We start from the raw sequence: 12,189 nt of genomic DNA, 5'->3' as shown, positions 1-12,189 counted from the left end.
ACAATGGTACAAAGTTTAGTGGATAACTCCTTTAGGACTGCACCTAGTATTTTTGTGCCAGTCACTGAGAATCAAATACATGGATATGAGCATCTGTATCAAATATGTAGTTTCAAATCACTAAAGAGACCAAAAATTGGGCGCAGTTGGCAAATATCAGTGTTCTGTCGCGAAGGGCAACACATTCACATTCATTTACAGAGGTGCTTAAAGCTTAATGCCCATTGCAATTTTCATTTTGGATTTAGTTAGGATAGTGAACACATTTGTGGCAAAAAATGTGGCTATAAAAAGTCATTTAATTGGGCTGCAACTGAGTCATACGAGGTTCAGATCTCTTCAAGTGCTACTGCACATCTGTGCAAGAAAAAATGGATTGTGAAAAAAATGTTTTTGATGATATTGACAAAAAAGCAAATGCTCTCAAATACCAAATTGCCTTTGGAGTATGTACTGTATGTGGTAAGGCATCAGGAAACACAATCGATCCTCGTTTTTTCCGTTGTAGCCTTTGCCAAAGATGGCAAGCACAGGCTACACTAAGTATGAGCAAACTTTGGCCTTTTGCAGACTATGTGCATCAGATTCTCTAATCCTTTGAAGTGGAGATACGCATCGATGGACCCAAGTGGTTGCAGGCTGAAATGTAAGCAGATCTATAATCCCCATGACCAATTCCACTAGTGGGTAAAGATGATTATATTCGTTTTATTTTCCTCTTGCTGCCTTTTAAGTCAGCATGGGGTATTTTTATTTTTTTATATATTCAAAGGAGGATTTTGGAGAGCCTTTACTCAGTGATTTTTAAAAAAAAAAAAAATTTCTCCTTGACCCGAGTTTGCCGGAAGGCTGCTTTTTCCGACTAATTAACCTCACAGCATTTTCTCACTGACATCCCTATCCGAACGAACCAGTTATTTGTGAGACTATCGGGTCTCGTTTTCAGACCTCAAAAGCTTTTCCTGTTTAAAAATAATGATTTGAAGAATTGTGTGAACTACATATCTTTTTGTATATAACCATTGAAATGATATTAAGTCAAAGAGAAGGTGCAAAAAAACGAAAAACATTAACAAGTGTTGTAACATATCTTTTTATTTGGTGTGAATGGATACCATCAGGTACCGCCAAATCATGCTCTTGCACTCAAGACAATACACAATCCTGCCACTGATACAATCATCAAATGACAATGTTTGGAAAACACAAGCCAAGAATAGAGAACCACCACTGCGTTATAAGGGAAAAAAAGAATAAATAACAAAGGGCATTAAAATGTGCACCAAACTGTGAATGAAAGACAGACCAGTGACAAGTCAAATCATTACTAAATTTTACCAAAATAACAACTAAGACTTATTTAAACTAATACTACAAAAAAAATATGATACAGTACATCCAGCAAACAAGCATCAAACATTTATTCGTAAAAACCAACTGGTCTGCGTGTGAGACATTCAAGGCCACATTAAGGCCCACGCATTTCCTTCAGCGCTTCCATTAATGTCACATGTTCATCTGGCTTCACTCCTCACCTGAAACATCCTCATTGTTGTTTTTTTTTTTTGAAAGATTTGTTTATTGATTTCACATATAAAAATTACAATTAACATTGAAAGTTTCAATTTTTTTTTTTTACATCCTCATTGTTTAACTAAAGTGATTTCATGACCAGCGCTGCGATTCATCCTGGAATGATTACCTACAAGTTTATTTGCTGGTGATTACATTCGTGGCTCTGTAGTGAGTATGCACTCCACAAGGACAACTTCGACAATTAATGACGATATTTCCACTGATAGAAGATAAAAGCACTCAGGGACTGCAGCCTTCACATTTCCACAATGCAGGTTTCACCTGGTCAGAACCAACAACGCTTTGGGACTTCTTAATAACTTCATAACTCTTGAGTTCATGTTCAGTTTTACAGCCCATGTTTCAGAAAGCTTGGAATGTTTTGTAAAATGTGAATCTGAACCGAACACAGTGATTTGTGAATTTCATAAATCAATATATAACATAAGACACATCAGATTTGAAAAGGAGAGACATTTCACCGCACTATGAAAAAATGCTTGCTCATCTTGACTTTGATGGCAGCCATACGTCTCAGTCAGTAAACCCCCAGGGACCGAGCAGACCTGTTGTTGGACCTTTGGGAGAGGAATGTTATCCCATTCTTGTCTGGTGTAGGATTCAAGCTGCTTAACAGTCCTGGGTCTTCTTTGATGTATTTAGTGTTGCATGATGCTTGCAGTTAGGGAAAGGTCTGGACAGCAGTCCAGCATCTGTAGTCCTCAACTATGAAACCATGCCTTGAATAATTCAAGGCCTTCCCTTAAAAAGATGTTGCATCCCTTCAAAAATGTGTTTATTCTGTATACTTTTCAATGCTGATGGTGCCTTTCCAGATGTGTGAGTTGCAAGTTCCATAGGCACCCTCATAACCTTCAAAGATGCGTTCTGATAACAAGCCAAATAGTCCATCTCCTCTTTAGTCCGGTGGATGCGGTGCCCATGATTTACAAAATGATTTTCAAATTTTGATTAGATTCATTTTTTTTTAACCTTTTTTTGGCCCGGAAAAGATGGCATTGTTCCCAGATCATGCTCATATATGGCTTCTTCTTTGCATGTTAGAGCTTTAACCTGCATCTGTGGATGATATTAATATGAGCTAATATTTTTGATAAAATGGTCAAATGTCTTGCTTTCAACATTTGATATTTGGTTTACTTTGTTCTCTTGTGTTAGAATACCGACTTAAGCTTGTTTTTACACATTTTTACACCATCCTAAAGTGTAAGCGTGCATCATTGTTTCTCTCCTTTGTCTCTGTGTGGCCCCGTAATGGACTGGCGACCCATCTAGGCTGTACCTGCCTCTCACCTGATTGCAGCTGGGATAGGCTCCAGCTCCCTCTCGACCCTGAAATGGATTAACTGAGTATAGGTAATGGAGGGATGGATGGCCATGATCCCAATCCTTTTTGGAATTGGTGTTGTATAAGCAAATGGGTGACAACTTATGGGAAGAACCAACACAGCTCAAGGTGAATCATTGCACATTGGCATTTCGATATAAGAATTCTGTAAAAACAAGGAAGTGCCATTGTGTGTAAAAGGAACACTATGCAGAAGTTTAATGCGTTTTGAGGATCAGTGCTGAACCATGAATGTAAAAGTAGTTTCTTTTGTCATTGCGGTTGGTTTAGAATGGTTTGAATTAAAATCCTGTGTGGTGATTTAAGAGTCTCTCTCTGCACAACATACATTCAGTTCAGTTTTAAAGACTGAGACATTTCAAGCTTAACACTGCTGAGCAAACCATCAACATGAAATATCTTCACATCATACATAAAATAATTAAAGTGGCCGACGGAAAGAAGAGTGCTCTTCTGACAGTGCAACACATGCTCATTCCCAACTCAATGCGTAGTGACAGTTGATCTAAAGACCTTCCTGTCAGTTTTTGATGCAAGGGGTGCACCTTTATCGCCACATTCCATCATACAGTAACTGATGCATCGCTTACACCAATAGTTAATGGACACAGTAAAATGTCACTCCATACGGGTAGCTTTTAAACAAAAAACACAGACTGTGTGAATAGATTAGAGGGGAGGAGGGGGTTAGATACCCGACTCCCTAGCGCTGGACTTGTGTCTTAATATTTTCTTTCCATTTTGACTATATTTTCACATCTTTTGCTCTATTACTGCACCCAACTACTTTGTCACACATTAAAAACATTTGGTTAAATTTAGAAGAGTAAGGTCTTTCAAACCCAGTGAAATACACTTCATTGCGCACAAGCTTTGCAGACATTTTCCATTTTGCCATGTTGTTCTTACATTACCAGCTTGGGAAACCCTTGACAATAAAAAGAGGCATTTTGATGGTTTTTCTATTTGTCACGTTGTCATTATCATCATTATATAGTGGTATATCCTCCTAAATTGCTCAACTGTTGCTTGACCTGTTGCAGAGCGAATATATTTAGATTTTTTTTACCAACTAACATTAAAAGGAAATTTGTTTGAATGGTTTGGCACCAAGGTTTTCAAAACACCTGTTTACATCAAAACGCAGCATCAAACAAGTTAAGATATTCAAGACAAAGCCTTGGCATGGCAGCCTCCTGATCAAGCGTCACTATGTGATGAGCTGGGCTTCACAGCTAAAAGTTTGTGTTAAACATCTTGTATTAATTCCAGAGGACACATCTGAGATTGAAATGATCTCAAAAGCCATATAATGTTCGCAATGCTAAATAAATAAAAGCTTGCAGCTGAATTAACTTTAACTGAAGAGAGTTTTATGCTGTCATGAGCAAATGCAATGAGGCCAGGCATTGTCCTTTGCAGCTAAAAATATTTTCAGTTACCTGCCATTGCAGCAGAAGGCTGCAGAAAAATCTGGTATGAGACAGGACATTGTTTCCTCCCACACATCATTTAACGTTCAATGAAACAGGCGGATTGTTGCAGATTCTCAAGACAACACAAAAGATTTCTTATTTTGGATAACAAACCGACCACTGATTTAGTGCCTCCAAGTATTTACAGAAAATTGTTTCTTATTAATGTCCCTTCATATTCTTACTGCCTTGCAGCAGACCTTTGTGAAAATGCTTGTTATGGCTCCTGGTACTGAAGAAAAATCCTGTCAAGCTGCTGGGCTTTTGAGTCTGATCCACAAGTGTGAGACTTGAAATCACATTTGACATTCGCAGCTGTGGGCGTCATGTTCCAGCAGGTGACAGCAAACAGTAAGGTTGAGTTCCAGAGGCAAAGCACCAGACCCTTGAGCAGCTCCCATCTCATTTGACTTGAGAGGAACTGTGTGCAGGGAGCTCTGTTTGGATGGTTGAGATTTTCTCTCCTATTATTTCCAGGGAGCTCTCAGCATGCGATGAGCATGCAGCACCTGTCTCTGCTGAGCGTTGCTCTGAGCTATTACCTTCATCTGGCTTAAGGAAGGCTTCTCTGCTTTGGGGCTTGATGAACTGCACGCTCAGTCTTGGCGCCACCACGGCGGGACCCTGCTGATTAGGCTTTCGGATGCAGTGGGAGAGGGTGGAGACGCAGCTCTTCTTGAAGTTCTCGTTCATGAAGGCGTACACGATTGGATTGTTGAAGCTGTTAAAGAACCCGACGGCTTGAACAATGGCGATGATCATGTTGAGAGTCACTCCATCATATTTCTTCTCCAGATCGTCTGCACAAATACACACACAAAGAAACTAAACTTAAAAAGAAATAGGGATCATTTTAATGATCTATCTTTAAATGAATAAAGCTTTACTTACAGTATTCAAACAGCATGTGGACTGTGTGGAATGGTGCCCAGCAAATGGTAAATAGCAGGACAATGGTGACCATCATTTTAACAGCTCTTTTCTTTTTCCTATTGAGGTGGGGGGAAAAAAAGAAAAATCTTATGTGAATAGAGAATTAGGTGACAAATGTAATACATCTCTTTCTTTGGTTTTATCTGTAAAGAAACATGTGTGACATATAAATTGAGTGATGACACTCTTTTTCCATCAAAGTGAGATGTGAGCCAGAAAGCTGCAAAAGTGAATCCGGACCCTGGCAGTCACACCCTTGAAAGTACTCAAGCTTGCCCTTGTTTTGCAGTCCATGCATAACACAGAAAACCAAGAACAACAAGTGTCTCTTCTGATATGACAGTCCATTTCCAGTTGTTGAGTTTAATTAGTAAACAAAGAAATTTGAATCTAATTCCCTTTCCCATGCTTGATATGGGATATCAAGCATGTATGCAGTAATAAAACTGTTCTGTGGAATTCTCGTACATGTTTGAAGGTCAGTGGATACCTTTCTATAACATGAGAAAAGATTGTTACTCCTTCGTCTAAAAGAGACAAAAAGACTACAAAACTAAAAAGGAGTCAGTCTCATGATGAAAAGGCTTCAACAGCAACACTTGCCAAATAAACAAGAGAAGAAAGGACAATGGGAAGTTGTGGAAGCGACAAAGAAGATTAAGTTCAAGCTCTCTTCCTTTAGAGAGGGATCTCTTACATCATGTTATGTGCTTTATTTTATTTTCATGCTAATCTGCCACTGGCCAAAACACAGCAAATTATGGTCTCTTCGTGGACTTCCTCCAAGATCAGTCACCAGCCAGAGTGTAATCATTATGTTGGTCCAGTCCAAATTTATGAACGGTCACAATGTTATCACACAAATTTGTGAAGTTGTTTTGATAATTAGCTCTGTTATGGGTTGAAGACATTGATTAGTGTGAATATATTTCTCCAAAGTCATATAAACCTGGTGGGTAAAATGTGGCCCGCACAAAGATGCTAATAATATACATTTACTGTTTCATACTGTGTGTCAGCAACAAGAAGCTTCTGGAACATCCCAATAGGAGGAATTGCCCACACGCACGCAAAATACTGCAGCAAGTATTAAACTACTACTACTCAAAGTGCCCTCTGCACTTCTAATATAAGCAATACAAGGCTGTGATGTTTTTGCCTGGCAGTTCATGACGCAGGAAGAGTTGTCCTCTCTTACTACTTATTTTTGTTCCTCAGCTGCGAGCACATTTCTGACGTCACAGAACATTACGCAAAACAGAAACTGTCTCTGGAAGCAGCAAAGTCATTTTCTGTCGTCACTGTCGGTAAATGTTCTCATGCACTCCTTAACAAGGTGTTGTGGAAAAATAATAATTAAAAATCGGGGTAGTCACCCCTGCCGTCGTACTCACCTTGAGATCTTACCAATCTCTCTGTGGTTCATGGTGTTGAGGACAGAAGCATCTCCCACCCTCTTGCGGATCCACAACTCAATGCCAATGCGTGTGTACAGGAACAACATGGCTGCCAAAGGGAGCAGGAAAAGAGCCACCATGATGAAGGTGGTGTATGCCTGCCTATAGGTCAGAGAACTCCAACTCTCCTGACAGCACACGTGGTAGTGATCATACAAGAAGTCATACTTCACCTGGAGAAAGAGAGGAATAAAAGCTTTTAGCGCTGCAAGATTGAACACAGATCAAGTGGTTCTGACTGAAAGGTGGTATTTATGGGATTCCTTTAATGTGATTTCTTGACACACATGATGTATAATGGCCTTGTGACTAGCTTTAGACAGCCAGATTCAGTCATAACAGTACAGTAGATATGGCTGCACATCACCAATGTTCTTACTAAGATTCCATATTTGACTAGAATATCATTTTCAGCCATCAGTGACACAACCCGGGACTTAAAAGTGAGTTGTATGTGGGATTAATGCAATTTAAATTTCCCCAAGCACCTACTGCTAATAAAGCCTGGTTATGAAGCGTTTGTCACCATTTCTGTTCATAACATTTTACAGGCAGTATTTTAAGTTGCAGCCAAGGGACCATCTTTGATCTTTGCAGATGGCAGTGATTCGATTGGCTTGATTGAGCAGTAAGCTAGGGAGAGTTGCAAGTTAAGTGTGACTCTATTGTGAGGAGACTTCAACTCCAACTCCACAGATGCTGTATTAAGTTATGTGGAAGTTGTGCCAAAAGGCAAGAGTTGTCAATGTGTGCTCCCAAACTAAGCCTGAAATATGCAATCTATGGTTGCATGTTTTCTGTAGAGACAATTGAGATAACGGCTACAAAATGGTGGAAATGTGCTTTCCATGAAGGAATGGCCGCAACCACCAGCGTTTCATGACATATCAGTATGCAATGCTGCACTGGATACAGTCCAGCATGAACGGATATGTAAGAACGCCATGTTGGACTCAATTTTATACAAAAGCTGAAAAGTAGGTATGCCAAACTCTTGCTGAAGTCAGTTTGTGGGAGTGTGATTCAGTCAAAAACTGTTGTCAGTCTTGTTCTTTGCTTTTCTTTTAGTTAAAAAAGATTATCTTTAGCTCTAATGATGCTTTTTAGCTCTAGTATTATTAACACTTAGTATGTATGCTCAACACTTAAAGAGATGTTGTCACATATAAAACCTGCCCATTGCTGCTTGTGCATGCTCCTGATTGATCCAATGCAATTTGCCTGAACTAGAAAGACGTGGCTTGAAAACTACAAGATGAATTGTCTTGTTAATGATATCTCACGACTCACTTTGGTAACAAACTGCCTCACAAGACACGTATGAGCCCTTATATCCAAAACATTTGTCAAGTTTGATTAAAATGTGAGACGCAATCAGTCTTCCTAAAACTTTAAGGTTATGCATTCATGGATGCTCCCCTCCTCCAGCAGCCAGGCTGCCCGGCCCAGCACGAACACACTTCCAGCCCCCGCTTCAACACCTTGTCCTCGGGCGTGCATCCATCGCTGCTTCCCTCCTGCTGCAGCCAGGCTGTGGACCGGGCATACACTCTCATCCACACCTGCTGGAGCTCCGCGCCCCTGGTACTATAAAATACTTTGGAAAATTACCAGGCACCAGGCTCCCTGGCCCAGGCACACACACCCACACTTAAGCACCCGTTCTCGGGCATGCACTCTTGGCCGCACCCGCCGGAGCTTATCATTTTGAATTATCGAGGGGCTGAAAGCTCGCAAACACTGATGGCAAACTTTCTTTTAAAGCACATCAGTTAGGAGCAGTGGGACAAATACCCGGAATGTATAATAATATATTCATCTTGAGAACAATAAAATACATTTATGCAAGGCAATCTGTCATAATCAATGTTGTGCTCTTTTGAAACCCATAATATTTCTGACCGTACCGGCAAACAGAAACTACAGAAAGTCATTTGTAACAGGTTGCTCTAATGGGCACTTACCTCAAGCTGTTGCACAAATAGCATTGGTGAACCCACTATTACCGAGGCAATCCATACAAGCCCTGCAGGATGCAGAGAAACATGTCACAAAAACAGGCGTCAGTCTGCACACAAAACTCCTGCTTCAAGTACATCCAGAATACAAGGTATACAGGTTTAAAAAAATACAGTAAAATGTAGTGAAAAGTGCATTGCAAAAGGTTGCAAAGAAGCAGAATATTAAAAGTAGCCGACATAAACGTGAACTTTCTCAAAACATAAACGAGAGTCTGAATGCAATGCTTTTTTACTTTCCACACAGAGATACTGTCTCTAATTTATATTCCTCAAAACACAATAATGAACCACTCTGGGATATGAACAATACCTAACATCTTGTATGCTCTTTTGGATGAGTACTGCCGCCTCATTTTCAGTGGGAAGACAATGCCTTGGTATCTCTCAATGGCAATGCAGGTCATTGTGAGGATGCCTGTCACTATGGCTGTAGTCTGTACAAAGGGAACAGTCTTGCAAACCAGAACCCCTACAGGAAAAGCAAAGATATGAGACAATGAGGTCCTGAGAAATAGCAGAAAATTCTAATTTGCGTTCAAGTGCACTTGACTCTTTTTGATTATTAGATCAGCATCTTCCTGAGGGGAAATTTATTGAAGTGACCAAGCGAGCATATCTGATTACACAGCAAAGCAATCGCACATATTTCACAGGTAATGAAGCACAGAGGAGAAACATACATTAAACTCTACCCTGATGTACCTTGAACTGAATAACCGCATTTTCACAGCAGCAGATCTTTTAAGCTGCCTGTGATGTTGCTGTGATACACTCAGCGGCAGCTCTGTTGGTCACAGTGTTGACAACTGTAGATTCACTGGAACAGCAACACAATTATTTTTCCAAGGCAGTGCTGAATCAAAGAGGTGGTGACTGAGCCCTCTGCGTTGTAGAGGAGACGTTGGACAAGTCGGTCATGGATACAATCAGGTTGCGCGGCTTCATGGTAAAGAAAATTGACATATGTCATACTGTGGACTGCGGACATTTGCATTTGCTCTATATTGAGGAAAAACTGCAAAAAAGATGGAGAATCTCATTTGCAAGTCTGCAAACTTCAAATTGCTTCCCCACACACTCTCATTAAAGAACGGTTTCAAGTTTGAAATTACAATAATGTGTTTGTTCACATTAATATCAACTTAAACACATTCATTCTAACCATAAATGCACCTTCAGCCAATGTATTTAGAAGTTTTTCTACAAATCAAAATAGATCCTATAAAAAAAATGGGTATATGCATTTATGCATTTGTTGGGACTGCATCTTTGGAGTCAACGCTTGAAGGGACTTTTTTGGACTTATAATCTTAGAATATATCCATGATAACTAATGGAGATCTCGTCTGCACTTCAGGAATGCTGCCGTCCGGTAGTCAGTCAGTCCCAAATTAGGGCCTTGTTTTTGGTGGTTTGTCTTTCATTTGTTTGTTGTTGTTCTTGATTAGGATTTTCTTTTTAAGGCAAATAATAAAATAAAAAGCTTAAAAATAACAACATATAATAGATTTAAATCACTGACACTTTTTCAACCCCTGGATGCACCTAACCACCTAAATGGGCTGCAGGGCAACTGCTCAAGAACAACCTGTCCTATACTGTGAGCCGACAGCACCTCAATTTAAAACTTCAAAGACACGAATCCTCTTTGAACTTGTCCAGGAATATCAAGAAGAGTTTTTTGTATGTAAGCCATAACTGCATAAGTGCTCATTATTGTCTCTCTGCAACATTTGACATGAGCGGCACAGCTCTTCCTCAGTAGGCTAATGCGCTTTCTTTTGGATCAGCATTGCAAATGCCAGGACAGTGATCTTCACAGCCCATAATATTCCAGTGTCAAAGAGTTATTTTGTGCTTGTCATCTCAGTTGAATTACCTTATTATTGTACTTTAAATAGAACTGCCTTATCACTATGTTGCCCCTCACAAAATTTCTTCATCAGCAGGGGAGGTTTTTTTTTTTTTTTTTTTTTCTCAAGTCAGCCTTGGGGAGACACAAGGGCTTATCTGGCATTTCGATGGATTTGCTGCAGAGCATCATCCCTAGAAGAGCCAATGTTTTCTTTGCTTGCTGGCGACATAATTTGACACGTTTGCTCTTGGTTATATTGGTATTTTGAGTTAGAATGGGTTCCAACGGATATTTCAATTAGGATTTCATCATTGAGCTTCTACTTCATTTGAGATTACATGGTTGTTATTGTGCTCCATTAACCTCTTACTTAGCCAAACACACCTTTTTTTTAATTATTTTTTTTTTTACTTCAAATCCTCAGTTTAACTCATTATGCATTTTTTAAATTAATGCGTTTGACTGTGAAGGCCTACGACCTAATTCAATGTATCTCTATAGGCCTATATGTATTTTTATTGGCGATCTCACGCCAATTTTACACCATGAGCACATTTTAATGATGTTTCCGATTGGAAGTGAGATACTAAATGACAACACGTTATTCTGTTTGTTAAGTTCCCCCAATTACCATAAGACATTTTTAAATCCAGGTTAAAAACATTTCTTTTCTCATGTGTCTATGCATGAAATATCTTTTAACTTATCTAGACTGTTGCCTGATTTTAAATTCATTTAAATGATTTTATTTGTTTCTCTTTATATTATTTTATGTATTTTTAATGCTTCTTGCACTCCCTGCTGCAATGCTTTTATTTTATGTAAAGCACTTTGAACTGTTTGTACATGAAATGTGCTATACAAATAAATTTGATTTTGATTTGATTTGAAATCAACATTTCTATCGAGAAAAAAGTAGCTTAGGCTACTACAAGTTGAAACTCACCACCGAACCATTCAGAAGAGATATTCTGCAGCAGAGTGAAAGGTATGCAGAAGAAAGTGATGAGCAAGTCGCTGACCGCCAGGGAGCAGATGAAAATATCAGTCGCCGTCTGTATCGACCGTTTCTTCACAACTATGTAGATGACCAAACTATTCCCAGCCAGTGCCAGGACGAAAATCACCACGTACATGATCACGAAGGTGGTCTTGGCGCTGTATGGTAACTCGGGGATGTAGACGAGCGGCTGGATGTTGTAGGTGTTGATAAACTCCTGGCGGCTCAGGTTGTAGTATTGGAGCATCTCCTGCAGCACTTCAGGAGTTATTTTGGAGGAACCCTGTCCCGAAGCTGCTGCCATCCTGATGCGGACCGTCTTCAGTTCCGAAAAAATGAACTTGGTTGGGAACAGAAAGACGAAAATCAGCGAGGCTTTCAGAGCACCTACAGGTGCATCTGGATGTTGCTGCCTCTTTAACTCAACAAAACCAGCTGCTGTCTGCTGCCGCTGGGAGACTCCCTCTCTTTGCGAGCGCGTGTCCAACATGTGTGTGCGGATTA

At 39.8% G+C, this 12,189-nt stretch overlaps 1 protein-coding gene across 1 annotated transcript; it reads right to left on the bottom strand.

Annotated features, from left to right (window-relative positions):
• Nucleotides 1–1,174: 1,174 nt before the first annotated feature.
• qrfprb (pyroglutamylated RFamide peptide receptor b) lies at nt 1,175–11,989 on the bottom strand. The gene is made up of 6 exons (XM_075457435.1): nt 11,632–11,989; nt 9,141–9,299; nt 8,774–8,835; nt 6,747–6,982; nt 5,311–5,408; nt 1,175–5,219 (listed from the first exon to the last, which is right to left on the bottom strand). Exons 1-6 carry the CDS (start codon nt 11,987–11,989, stop codon nt 4,822–4,824), a joined length of 1,311 nt encoding a protein of 436 aa, XP_075313550.1. The 3' UTR covers nt 1,175–4,821.
• Nucleotides 11,990–12,189: the final 200 nt, after the last annotated feature.

This window comes from Odontesthes bonariensis, chromosome 23 (genome assembly GCF_027942865.1).
Source record: "Odontesthes bonariensis isolate fOdoBon6 chromosome 23, fOdoBon6.hap1, whole genome shotgun sequence".
Classification (NCBI taxonomy): domain Eukaryota; kingdom Metazoa; phylum Chordata; class Actinopteri; order Atheriniformes; family Atherinopsidae; genus Odontesthes; species Odontesthes bonariensis.
This window is presented reverse-complemented; position numbering and strand designations above follow the sequence as displayed.

Excerpts from the sequence above, each read along its gene's own strand:
- qrfprb (XM_075457435.1), bottom strand. The coding sequence starts at position 11,989 with ATGGCAGCAGCTTCGGGACAGGGTTCCTCCAAAATAACTCCTGAAGTG. Across the intron at positions 6,983-8,773 it reads TATTTGTGCAACAGCTTGAG|GTGAAGTATGACTTCTTGTA; the intron begins GTAAGTGCCCAT and ends CTCTTTCTCCAG. Across the intron at positions 5,220-5,310 it reads CCACATGCTGTTTGAATACT|ACGATCTGGAGAAGAAATAT; the intron begins GTAAGTAAAGCT and ends GTATTTGTGCAG.